Raw genomic sequence first — 13475 nt, 5'->3', positions numbered from 1 at the left:
CTGAATAAGAAATAAAACTGACTTTCTGGAATAATACATTGAGACAAACGCAGGTCCTGCACCACTCATCTGTGACGTTGTTTACCTTATCTTTATTGAAGGAGCCCGTCACCCTGCTCCTCAGGGAGCTGAGGGTCCTTTTCACCTTTGTTCCTTTCTCAGCCTTCTCTGCTCTGTCTTCCTCTTCCTCATTCCTGAAGAAAGAAGACAGCATCCCGTGTACAAAACAAATAAGCCAAAAATCTCTTAACTTGCATAAAAAATAGTTTTCAAAGTGTTTTATTTGATTAACTAAACAATAAATTAATATGTTTTATACCTTTATGTCTATTTTTCTAAGTAAATTATTTATGAGGGTGGAATTTATAAATACCCTTTTCCAAAAGATCATCTGAATTCATTGAATTCACATGTAGGTAGTTTTTATTACTGTGAGACAAATCTAAAATGTTTCCCATCTTTTATTGTTACAGATTACAAAATAAGTTAAACCACCAGCTTTTGGCATATTACATAGTAATGGCTGAAACCTTTTGTGGTTAACTGAATTCACTTGCTGTAGATATTTTTTCCGTGCTTTCTGCAAAATGCATTTGGCATGCATGTGAAGTCAAGTCAAAGTTCATTTACATAGCACATTTAGTACAACTTGAGCTGACCAAAGTGCTTTACAACAAAAGCACTTTGTTGTGCTTTTGAAAAATTGTCTTAGTTTTGCTCAAACTTTCGTGGCTTTTTGTCAGCTTTACTGACCCTGTTGTTTTTCTTTTTAAGAGTTCTTGCAAGCTAAAGTTAAAATTTCTGTTGATTATTTCTGTTACATTTTTCTCTGCATATTCTGTTCTCATAATCTCAATAAGAAGTATGATTGGACTGGTTGGCTTGCTATGTCAGTGGCAGAATTGCCCTGCTAGACTTTGTAGGGTATTCTAAGAGTTGCACAGTTTACTTTCTTAAATTAATGTTGCAGCAGGGCAAATCTGGTTCAGGAAACATTAGAAAGATCACAACAATTATAAAATGGCTAATATGTCAAGGACAGAGAAAACAAAAACCCAGGAAGTGATGTAACTAGGGAAATGACAACAACTGCAAACAAAACAAAACAAAAATTATAAATGGAGTGGCCCAGCCAATAAAGACAGAACAAATTTCTTAGTTGAATGAAAATAATTTCAAACCTAAATCTGCCAGTGGTGTGAATAACTTGGGGCTTAACTATATGTTGCATGTTTGAATGTCTGTATCTGTTTGAATGATCAATATAATGTTAGACAAAAAGTTTAAGTATCTATTAGTAACAAACTTTGCATCCACGGAATCTGCAACATGCGATACAAGAAAATATATTCGGTAACAGACATCGCTTGGAAAGAAAGATACACTGTCATTGCCAAATATGCAGTGGTAAACTGTTGCACTTACGCATTGGAGAGGAACTCGTACCAAGTGACACTTCCTGAATCCTTGGAGTCTGGACTGCTGGTGTTTCTGTGCTTCGCTCTGTGAAGGACAGTTAGAAAACTTCATGCAGCAAGAGAATCCATTTAAGCAGAACGCAGGTCCAAATATAAACCTCAAATGACCGTAAAGGACGAGCATGTCAAAGCCAAAGTTTATAAGAGCAAGAAAAACAAGCACAGTCCGACAGCATGAGCTGATTTATATTGCTGTGAATCTTTAGGAGCCAATCATCTTACTTTCTGTGCTCTGCAGATCCATCCCAGCCACGGTGAAGTGTCGTTTGTGACAGTGACCAGGACAGACACGTGCAAAACTCATGCATGCATAAATAGTGTAATTTGTAAACACTCCCTGGTGAAGACCCAACTCTGCTGCCGCAGACGTCATTAAAACAGCAGCTAAAGCGTGCAGGCCTCCCTCTCCTGTTTACTTACCCATAGTACAGCTTTAGCTCCTGCAGAACTTTCTGTACCATCAGCCTAAGACAAACAAGACACTGACACTGAGTGGGGGCGGGGGGACAGAGGGAAGAACCAATCTGCTGGGAACTGACGGTGAAACTGTAAAGTGAAGGACAATCCTCCTTCATCTGCAGCATCCATGAAATCACCAGAGTACAACCATTTATTACATACAGACACAGTCAGTCAGCAAAGGGGCCATCTTGGCAGCTGAAGGAAAGCGAGCTGTGGGAGGGGGAAACTGCAGACTTCTGATATGGAGCAGAAATGTCAGAGGAGAATGGGGAAAGCCCCTTTGTTATGTGGGAGTTAGGTAACCGTAACAGGCTATTTACAACTACAGAGCAGAATCTGCATGAACCGCTCAAGAGTTGCAGTGTCTTCCACTCCTTCAAGCTTCATTAAACTCATACTGTTATATAGACAGAATCATATTCTTGGAAAGGTATTCGGTTGCATTGTTGCACTTACATGTGGCTTTGTCCCTCTGATGAGTGCAGGTTTTCTTCTGGGTCAAACTCCTCTGCCACTGCAGAAAAAAAAAGTCAAATAGAGCTACTGTGAAAAGAGGTAAAGCATGAATCAACCACACATGTAGAAACCGTGTTTGCTCCCCCACCTCCTGCTGCCCTGGCGGCCTGTTTGGAGGTCTGCACGACACGGGAAATGTGTGCCGCTCGGGAATATTCATCGGTGGCAAGGATGTCCGATCGAGAGTACAGATGCCTGCCTGATCCACCGGTGACCTGAAAGAGGAATAAGAAGGCATGGACGTTGAATTCACGTCTGATCTGTTTTACATCCACTTTCCAGTTCACAGCAGTTCTGTAATGAGATTAATTGTGCTTACAGTGGCCTTTATTAGCTGCTAATCTGCAGAATATTTAGTCGTTTTTGGGCTCTGTAGTGAGGAAGCGCTCTGTAGTTTGGCACAACACTCCAAATGAATCATTCCCCTCTAACTCTGGACTAATTTGGTATTAAATTCAGTGTTCTAGTCATCCTTTTTCCTCTTTTCTCTTAAAAAGTGCATATAATGTTTTATCACCAGGGAGGGTTTTATGGAAAAGCTTTAAATTGAGGAACAAGCCACTAAAACAAGAATTCATTTATAATGATGCCTGGCAATTAACAAAGGCCAAGTGAGCTTTGTTAGGTAATTTAAGACAGGATGCCAGAATACGAGCCAGAAAGCTGCAGGCTCTGAAAGCAGAGGGTCTATTACTTTTTATTAAGTTGCAATTGTAATGTGTAAGATGTGCAAGATGCTAGATGATCTCATTCAATGAATTGCTGCATAAAATCCTGTAAAAGCACATGGATCTTTGAATGATTGACCCTCTGGGATTTAATGAAACTGATAAAATATAAAATAAAAATACTCAATAACTCACAAAGACATTAGAAAGAGCATAAAGTCCATGCTTTTATTTATTTTGTAAAATAATGCGTCTCTTTCAGTCATGTTATGATCACGTAAGGAAAAGTGCTCCACCGTGCATTAAAGCCACTCAGGAGACTCCAGACATAAAAATGAAAAATTTTTATTTTGAAATAAAAATGTTATAATCATTTTTCAAACTAAAAGAAATCTGAAGATTTTATTTCTCAAAGTGCCGTTACAATGAGATCACAAAGTATTCACACTCCGTTTCCTTTTCCACATTCTGTCATTTGGTAGATTTCTCTAAAATCGATGGTCGTATTTTGTAATTAGGAAACAGCAGCTTGTTTAGAAAGGTGCTTAATTTTGTTTTAGTCATTAGCTCACTAGCCCAGGGTTTAATAACTCTTTATGAATGTATAATTGCTGAAACGCCTTTAACAATGTTCACAGCCTCTTGTCTCTCACATGCTTGGTGCCACTGTTTTTGAGTACTTCTGTCATCATTTCTGAGCTTTCTGCCATAATTTACAGATTATGGGTTATTGGATTATATCATCTCTCAGCTCTCTGCAAACATCTCTGTCTCTCAAGGCCAAACAATTCATAATCTGCATCTCCTGTTTGAGCTGGATTCTGAGACTCTGTGTCTCCTACACTCCTGGTAAACTCCATTCTTTCTGTTTACTTCCTGGTTCCCATCCAATCATGCCACTCATCTGTTTCTGTCTTCCAGACCATCCAGTGTAACCAAACTAAAAAAGGGCCACTTCTAACAGCGTTGTGTAGACTACTAACATCTTTTGAAACCATTTTCTTGTCTTGGCTGTGTGTCAGGGTCAGGTTCTTGTAACATTTAAGACGACACCTAAATGTTACAATTTGTTCCCCTTCTGTATTAGCAGACAATTCCTGGTGGCACTCTAATGAATCAACCCCATTGAGATCTAGATCTCATTTTCAAGAGGGACCTGGGCAGAAGTCTAGTTTGTAGCCAGCAACCTGGTTGCAAAATAAAACTTAATTTCTTCAATTCATGCATTTTTTCCCAATTTCCGCTCCAAGTTGTCAACAAATAACTTTTCACACTCCAACCAGATTTTTACAGGACACAAGGGATCCAACATGATCCGCCAATGTAAACGCAAGACAAACCGACAGTAAACAGAATGCTGCTCAAACCAGATTGGTTTTTCAATCTTTCATTTGTTTTATGTACTTCTTAGATCCTACCAAGTATGTTACTTTTTTTGTGAGTGAAAGATTTTCTTTAGTACATTTCTGAAAGCGGATGTGTTTTACTTTGCTACTGTGACTCATCTCCTGTCTCACTCATGACATTTCCATTAAATCACTGCGTTGCTACAAAAGAAACCGACCATCGGTCTATTTTGGGCCAGTTTTTGTGCCTATATGACACTAGCCATGTTGCAATTACAAATACGCGCAAATCTTTGTCTATATTCTGCTAATGTGAGAAAAAAAAAAAAAATTCACAATTGTGGTGCTTCCATTAAATAGGAAATGAAATTAAAATCAGACGGGAATTAGCTTTATCACGTAATAAATCATTAAAAATTATGGCAATGACTGAGTTATATAATATAGTCATCATTAGAACTAGCAGTCACCATCGATTAGCCATCAGAGCAGATGTTGGTGTCGTTTCAGGCATTGGAGTGAGAAGCGGCTACATGCGCCATGTTTTGGGGAAATTGCAGTTGGTGATTTTACAGAGGAACTATGAATTCAACATGTTTGAATAACAGACAGACAACTTGCTATGAACTGTTCAATCGCGTGAGAGCTCTGGTGAAACCAGCTGCACAAAAAACAAAAAATCATCGTCCTTCTTCGTCTTTTTTACCAGTAGTGACATCTGGCTGTTGATCAAGTGACTCATGTGATGTTAAAAAAAAAAAAAAAAAAAAAAAAAAGGCATTTCGATACGATTGAAAACCACCTTATTATAGTACAACAACTTTTTAATCGAGAAATGTGTTTCCATTAAGCAAACTTATTTTTGTAACTTCAATTTGTGCAGTTTTATGATTATTAGAAACTCAGTTGGTGTATAGACAGATTCAGTGTGTAGCAGCTGTATCACAGTTCTGCACAGGGTCCTTTCTTCTACCTGTGTAACAGAAACTGTAAGCCAGGGCTTCTCACCCAACATCAGTGTCTGACCTTGCAAATGTGTTTCTGGAGGAATGGTTGCTCTAATTAACACTTTCCTAAACCTTGTGTAAACCCTCCCATGAAGACTTGAAGCTGCTGCAATGGCAAATGATGGGACATTGCTATTTTAAAGTCTGAAGGTGAAAATGGGATGTTGCTAAAATGCATGTCTAAAACATGAAAGAGGCAAAACTTGAAGTAAATCAAGCAATTTGTAGTGGTTTTTTTAGGATGTGGACATTTTACTAAAATTCTCAGTCAGCACTGAAGCAAAGAAAGCCTGAGAAGCGTTAATAAAAGTCTTTTGGTTGGTAGCAGAGTGGCTGTTTACCCTCAAACTGAAACCATCTGGCTCATCTCCGGCTCCTGCTGAGAAGCTGTCAGACTGCTGCTGGGAGGACTGGAAAAGACTGCTATGTTGTTCGTCATCATCGTCTCCATCTTCATCGCTGTCTATGGCTGCGGTGTCCAGACTCAGTCTGAGAGCACAGCAAAGCAAACGCAAAATGTCAAATAAAGTGGTTAAATATTTTAATGAGGCTCTCTGCATATTTTTCAATAAAAATTAACTATTTCACTTTTACTTAAATGACACCATAAAAAATTGCTGCAATGGACTGAAACAGAGGCCTGCAGGCTGCACCTCTTTAGGACGTCCGCAGTGGTTGGTGAACCAACAACAATTACAAATGGCAGTTCTTTTTGGAGAATTTCTCAATATTTCTATTTTAAAACAATTTCAACACAGTTTTCACAACAGGATGACGTAAATTCATTTTTTTCCCCCTCACAACCAATAACAAATAAAATAGGGTTTTGTTTTTACCATTTAAGCACATTTTTACAGTTGATATGTCTTAATTTAATTAAGCATCTGTTCTATTTAATTAAGCATCTGTTCTTGTAGCTTTTGCAGTGCTGGATAAATAATACACAAAAGCGATAAAAGTTCTGTGTTTTTTAAAGTTTGCTGATCGCTGGCCTAAACTGTCAGAGAAATCTTCATGTAGCATTAATGCTCACATCTAAGTTCAAGACTTACTCAAAACATGCATCGGTTCTGAGTAAGCATGAACTAACACTGCAAACACCAAACCAATGTTTGTTACTAATGTTCTGAGTAACAAACATTTGTTTGTTATGACTTATTAAGATGAACTTTTTCTACCACCTATTGCTCATCTTACCTCCTGCCAGAGTTGAGGGGTGACAGAGGAACCCCCCAGCTGTGCCTCCGAGACGTTGACATGGATCTGACCAAAATCGGAAAGCTGTCCATGTCTGGCTCTCCATCCAACTCCATTTTGCCCTGGTCCTTTACGTCGTTCAGTTCTTCAACCGCTTTCACTGTTTCCAAGGACTCCAGCAGCCCATTTAGATTAACTGTCCAGTTGAGGCTGAATGCAGAGGCAGCGAAGTCATCGCCGTCGGCGACACAACCCGGCAGCGGCTTTGGGCTGAGCTGGGCAACAGCGTCAGAGGGAGGTTGATCTGCAAATTGTTCAAAGGAAGGAAATGATGTTGCATTGACCTGTGGGAAGTCTGTGGTCAGAGCCGTGGGTTGGTTTTTGGTCTGACTGTTTGTGTTTACAGGATCCTGTAAGTTATCAGTTTGCTGTGTGTTGCTCTCTGGAAATGCAGAGGTGTCTTTTGACGCTGCAGCCTTTGAGGCTGGTAATTCTCCCTGCAGGTCTTTAAAGTACTCCGAGTCCCTGAGGGAGGAACTGAGACCCTGCAGGTCCTCTAGGCTGCTGCCCGCGTCCACACAGGGACAGTCGTAGTCACTGAGTACAGAGGATGCATCCTGGGTATCGCAAAGAGAGAAAGGAGACAAAACAATGTGAAAGAGAACAAATGAATGCAATGCTTCACTATGTCGATGGTGTGTTCAGGGTGACGTTAATCAATAATTTTTCTATATAGAGAGCAAAAACTCCAATTTGGTTAGGTAGTCACTTTCCACTGCATTACTGTGCCTTTTGAAAACTTTAAATAGGACTACTTATAGCTGTTTTTTAATATCAGCTTTATTCTTCACATTCTTTAAAGAGGGAAAAAATTATAAACTAATGATTCATCCGTCCAGGTTGCCCCTGTAGAGTTGCTATGAACCTCTTGGCTGCTTCCCTGATTAAAGCTCATTCAGTTTGCCCTCTGATACAGAGATATAATTTATTTTGGTTTTAATCAAAGCAATTACATAGCCTGTAAATTTGTTTACTGGCAATAACAGCAAAAGGATTCTGATTGAGATATTGAGCTCTTTCAAGGATGCCATGCTTTAGCTGTTGGTTTGGTGTCTGCAGTGTTGAGTCATATCTAGAGAGCAAATGAAACATAGCTGCCTTCCAACATGAAGGCAAATTGCTCATCCCTCCTGCACTCAAAGCACATGCTTGCACCAGTATGTCATTAGTGGCATCTGCTTTGTGAATAGGACACTGAGCAAACTGCAGCAAGCAGAATTTTGCAAAATTGGCAGATCATCGCTTCAGTTTCTGGAACTTAAGAAACTTGTATGTTTCATGTGGTGGAGCTGGAGAAACTTTGAGTTTAGAGACTCTTTACCTGATCATCACTGGTGTTGTCACTGAATACATCCTCTGTGATGGAGGCCGGCGGTAATGAGGAGGAAGATCCTTTCCCACTGGGTGGCTGGACTCTGAGCTGGGTACTGGGATTCCCACAGGACTGGCTACATGGGTTGCACTCGGATGCTGGACAACAAAGGAATTGATTTTTTTGTTGTTGAAAACAAACGTTTCTCTAAAAGTACAGCACATTCAACGGCTCTCTGGAGAGATAAGGAGCCGGAGGAAAGGCAGACGGCTTGCTGAATGCATCAATCACGCAGCACCTGTGTAATCAGTCTGGACTGTGCTGTGCATGATGGATGAAACACCCCACTGCAGACCCCACTCCAGGCTCTTGTTGAAAGCTCCTTTACATTTCCATTACATAAACAGATTCCTCGATTCACATGATGCCGCAAACCACTGTCACCAATAGCAACGTCTCCTAGGGTCAGTGTTATTTTACATGCTCTATACCATTGGTGGTGTAGAGTTTGATTTTATTCCTTTGCTCGGCAGTTTAAAGAAGTGGTCCGTCTGTGGTAAACAATGGATCACAGTGTACAAAGCATAAACTATATTAAAGTCACCTCTACAAATCAGTGGCAAAAGCAAAAATGGTCAGTTTTTGATATCGATAAACTCAGACATTACACACAGCATTGGTGTGTATCACTTGTATCCTGGGTTTCAGCCAATCTGAGGAGGGGAGATCCAATATTCCAACAGACTACATAATCCAAAAGGCATTCCTCACTCTTCTTTAAGACTGTCATTCAACATAGTAACTTTTAATTTCTCTTATTAAACCGAGATACAAGTTGCAATATTCTTCACAGTCCTGTTGAGCACTGGTCACCAACAATTTCCTCTTTGGATCTGCTGGACATTAATTAAAGCGGTAGTTAAATAGTTGAACAAAAATGCATGCAACAATTTTATATTTTATTTTTCTAAATCCTCCATCTACCAAACCACTCTGTTCCATAAAATCACAATTAAACACACAGAGTCTCTTTGACCGCATGTGAAACATTATTAATATTTATGAGTCACCATAAGTCCATCTGTACTGAAACATATTATCTGGCTCCATCTGTACTGCAGCAGCAGCTTTACTAGTCTTGATACAACGAGCATCACGGTGCACCAAAAGATGGTTTTACTGATATAAAAAATTAAGCTTGTTTTGTTATAATAAAACAGTATCTAAATATTTGAATGCTTGTAATGTTTCTGTTTTTTATTATTATAATTTATACATAGTAGACAATTTGGAAAAATCACAAATAATTTACCCTTGATACACTGCATTGTCTTGGTCTATCAAATAAAATTCCACTAAAACACGTCAAAGTTTGGGGTTGCAATGCCATAAACAGCGTGGAGAGTGCAAAACGGATTTGCTGCAGCTGCGAGTGAGAGGCTGAACCTTCCAGTGAAAGGGTGGCTGAGCCAAACAAACAGTCCAAGAAAAACAGAGGCCAGAGAGAAAACAAACAGAATATAAAAACCAAGACATAGGAACACCAAACCAAAACATGAATTTACTAAACATACAAAACCGACACCGGGTGACAAGACTGATTTCTAAAGTAACATATCAAACCAAAGTCTTTCTAAGAGGTTCCAGGTTTTCTGGGCGCCGAAAAGAAACAAAAGCTACAAAGAATAATGTCTTCCATGTACCAAATTATTTATTTTGATTCCTAAGCTCATGTAGCAAAACAACAGGCTGAGCCTGCTTTGTTATCGACCTGCAGAATCCACTGTGGTCTTCCTCCTGACAGCCAGAGATGCTCCTGTGTAAACACACACACTGTAGATACAGTTCTCCATATTACTAAATCATCAGCCGAGGCAGCAGGGGTGGCAGCGTCCTCCCCGGAGGGAGAATTAGCCTGTGTCCAAATCCTTCTTGTGTTAAGTGTAAACTCAGAGGAGACTCTGCAGCAGCTGCTCAATGCTGGGCTGCAGAGTCGCTGTGGCCTTTTATGGTTGGCCTTTCATTTCTGCTCAGACATGACAAAACAATGAAACATCAGTGCATGACTGTGTGTGCACGCATACACACTCAGGTTTAAAATGCTTTTTATCAGACTCGGGTTGTTTTTCAGAGTTTGGCTCCCTGTGAAAAGGAGAGGTCTCACTCTGCAGCAAAAACGCTTAAAAGCGGGTAACTCGTGTAAAAATGTCAACATGTGAAATGTGCTGCAAGCAACTTGATGCTTTATGTGCTCAAAAGTGTGCATGAAGAACTAGTTTAACATTACTGAAGTACACTCAGCATAAAACTTAAAACTTTTATTCACAGTTGCTGAACTGTGTGTTCAGTAAACAAGGCATTCATCATGTATTTTGTGGAACTACAATACTTTACATCCAAGTTGTTTAAACAGGAATCTGTAAGCAATAAATAACTCCAGTCCCTGGTTGAAAAATTTCTACCAACATATGTTCAATCACTATAAATTTGAATGCTGCAAAATGATTTATTTTTTTTATTTAGACATATGCATCTCAGGAAATTAGAATATAAAAGTTAATTTACCTCAGTTGAAAATGTGAAAGTCACTGATTTGATTTAATAAACTCACTCTTTGATATTTCAATAGTTTCATGACTATGACTTTAGCCAATTAAATCCCAACATTAAATCTAATATTATACTAAGCTGATAGAAAATTATATATTTCAGAAATGCTCCTCTACTAAAAAACAAATGTCCAGTGTCTGTGGATAATATTTATTTGTGGTTTGTTTTGCATGAATTACTGCATCATCGCAGCAAGGCATGGAGGTGATCAACCTGTGGCCTTTAGCTTCTCTGCATTGCTGGGTCTGGTGCCTCATCTTCCTCTTTATAGTAAATTAAAGCACATTACCGTATTTTAGTGGTGTGGGCAAGTGAAAAATAGATTCATCATCTTCATAAAGCTCGTCACTAGAGGGAAGTATGAAAGGAGGACTTGGAGCACTGAGCAATAGTCCATCGCCTCTTTCTTTTAGCTTATGATATTCTCTCTGGTTTAGAAGTAGCTAAAAACAGACAGCTGCAACAGCTGTGACCCGATATGTCTTGTTGTGACTCTTCACTGACTCCAGCCTCAGTCCATGCCTTGCGAATCTCTCCCTTCAAATAATCTACACCGATTATTGTTTTTATAATCCTCTTGAATCTGTACCACACTATTTCCTTCCACTCAACTTTTTAGTTGAGTGGAAGAGCCTGCTGCTCTTGCAATAACATCTCATGGCTAACCCTCCAGTCTCCATGAGTACGAGGGCCACATCAGGCCTGTAACAATACAAATGTGTTAAACATCCTCTTTTTTTTTTGTTTATCAGTCTTATGTAATATAAATTTTTTTAGGGGAACATAGTTTTGAGCTTTGTCCATCTGTAAGCCATAGTCAAACTCTACAGAAATAAACACGTCATGTTTTAGCAGAATAAAATACCTAAATCTTCTCCTACACTTCATCAAAAACCACTACATTTTGACGTCCTTTTCTTCCTTAAAGGGGATGTTCGACAAAAGATGTGGAAGGAAATAAAAGCGCATGTTTACCCACACAGTTCAGTGTCATTGAGCGCTACATGATAATCACAAGAGGAACCCAGGCCATGATCAGGTGATTTAATTTAGTCAGGCTGCACATGTCAAGCCATTTCCCACAGATGTATGGTTCACAACTGGCGGCAGCTTTCAGTTCGGGTCATTCTGACGAGACAAAAACAAAGCCCCAGATGTCACGGCAGCAGTCACAACAAGCATGTTTTTACACTGCCCTTTCTGGGACAGCATGAAACAGTGTCAGGTTGTGGAGACCAATTTGTGTGCCTGCATGAGTTAAATAGAAGCACTGTTCATTTCTCATGGTGCACGACGGATGCTGCTTGCAGATAAATAAAAAAAAAAAAAAAAAAAAAAAAACAGCGCTGTCAGATCAGAGCTTGAAGCGCACATCAAAAACAACCGTCCTCATCTTTTTGATCAGAAAATTCGGTGCCCTTTGAAAGTGCCAAGCTGCACAGAAGCGAAAGGGAAGCACGAGCAGCAGCGCTCATCGGGTTTAGAGAAGAACGGGGGCTGCTGCATGCGTTACAGAGCACCTTGGACGTTGACCACAAAAGGTCAAACACAGCTCTGCAGACAGAAGGTGGCACTTCACAGATAAATAATCACCGTTTCTGTTTTGATTGAACTATGCATTCCGGCACTCTCACAGTTCAACAAAATGCATTCTTTACTCTTTCAACAACTTTGATCTGAAAGACTCCAACCGTCATTCACCGCAAACCACAATCAGGTCACAATGGCAAACAGCAGTCATGTTAAAAAGAACTGAATGGAGCTCAGAGGAGAAAAGCGAGCTCAGGTGGGTCACAGACAGCTTGACACTGAAGCTGAACCTGGAAGCAGATTACCTCTCTTGAAGGACCATCTCTTCATCCAGAGCTTGGAGAAAGACGGCCAGGAGTGGTTAAGAGGAGAGTCAGCCATGGGAGCAGAGCAGAGGCCAGTTTGAACTGGAGTTTGATCACACTGGTGCTGTGGCACCCAGTGAGAGGAGGAGGGAGGGAAGTTAAGTGGAGGGAGGGGAGTCAGAAGGCTGGGGATTACCTCCAGCAGTAACACAGAAGAACTGAACAGCAAAAATGTTCAAATAGAAACGACAGTGGGAGTACTGGAGTTGAAAAACACAAGTGAATATTCCCAAAAACTGTCATCTGCTGCTTTTTTTCTTAGAGGCTTTTCCTTCCTTTAGTTTTTTTTTTTTGTTTTTTTTTTAAATCAGCATACAAGTATATAAAACAACTTAGACAAAATAAGTGTGGATTATCATAATTGGAATTATAGCCAACAGCAAAGAGAGTAACAAAAAAGGGGAAAATGAGTAAAAGTTCACCAGACATATAGACGCAAGTTATACTATTGAAATGGCGCTTCTTACTCCACCAGAGAGGCTCACATATGTGCCTGGTTTTGGGAAATAGGGCAGATACAAAAAAAGAGAAGGAAGTGGATGCAATGACAGCACAGAGCAATGAAACTTTCTTTTTGACTCACAGAGGAACACGCCAACACGTCTGCTCTGAAATAATTATAAATGTTTTAAAGGACTTACTGTACACAGAAAAAAAGAACAGATTGTCTATTTTTGCAGCAGTTTTGGTTTAATCTTAGCACAACTGCAGCTACTATGAAGTAGATCACAGTGCGTATAGTTCACGACTTCCCCGAGTGTTTTGCCTTTGAGAAAATAGAGCACCAGCACAAAGATGGACGACATAAACACCACTGCCATCTTTGGAGATGGATTAGAACAAGACTGTGTTTCATACTGAGCACAAAAAACAAGCCGTTACTGTGGAGGATTTTACTTGAGAACCGGCAGAAGTTTCTGCTAA

General features: G+C 39.8%; 1 protein-coding gene across 5 annotated transcripts in view; it reads right to left on the bottom strand.

Moving 5' to 3' along the window:
• Positions 1-13475, bottom strand: part of arhgef18b (rho/rac guanine nucleotide exchange factor (GEF) 18b) — a 51264-nt gene that overhangs the window by 35006 nt on the left and 2783 nt on the right. For 2 of the 5 annotated variants that reach the window (XM_044129401.1, XM_044129403.1), the window contains exons 2-9: positions 8056-8204; positions 6675-7291; positions 5819-5966; positions 2545-2671; positions 2397-2454; positions 1899-1943; positions 1426-1503; positions 86-194 (exon numbers count right to left, since the gene is read on the bottom strand). In XM_044129401.1, coding sequence (XP_043985336.1) covers positions 86-194; positions 1426-1503; positions 1899-1943; positions 2397-2454; positions 2545-2671; positions 5819-5966; positions 6675-7291; positions 8056-8204 — 1331 coding nt within the window. Of the gene's footprint in view, positions 1-85; positions 195-1425; positions 1504-1898; positions 1944-2396; positions 2455-2544; positions 2672-5818; positions 5967-6674; positions 7292-8055; positions 8205-12491; positions 13448-13475 lie in introns of those variants that run through there. The other 3 variants (XM_044129399.1, XM_044129400.1, XM_044129402.1) reach the window with 3 other exon arrangements.

Source organism: Gambusia affinis, linkage group LG10 (assembly GCF_019740435.1).
Source record: "Gambusia affinis linkage group LG10, SWU_Gaff_1.0, whole genome shotgun sequence".
NCBI classification, from domain to species: Eukaryota; Metazoa; Chordata; class Actinopteri; order Cyprinodontiformes; family Poeciliidae; genus Gambusia; species Gambusia affinis.
Note: the sequence above shows the minus strand (reverse complement) of the source record. Positions and strands in the feature narration are given on the sequence as shown.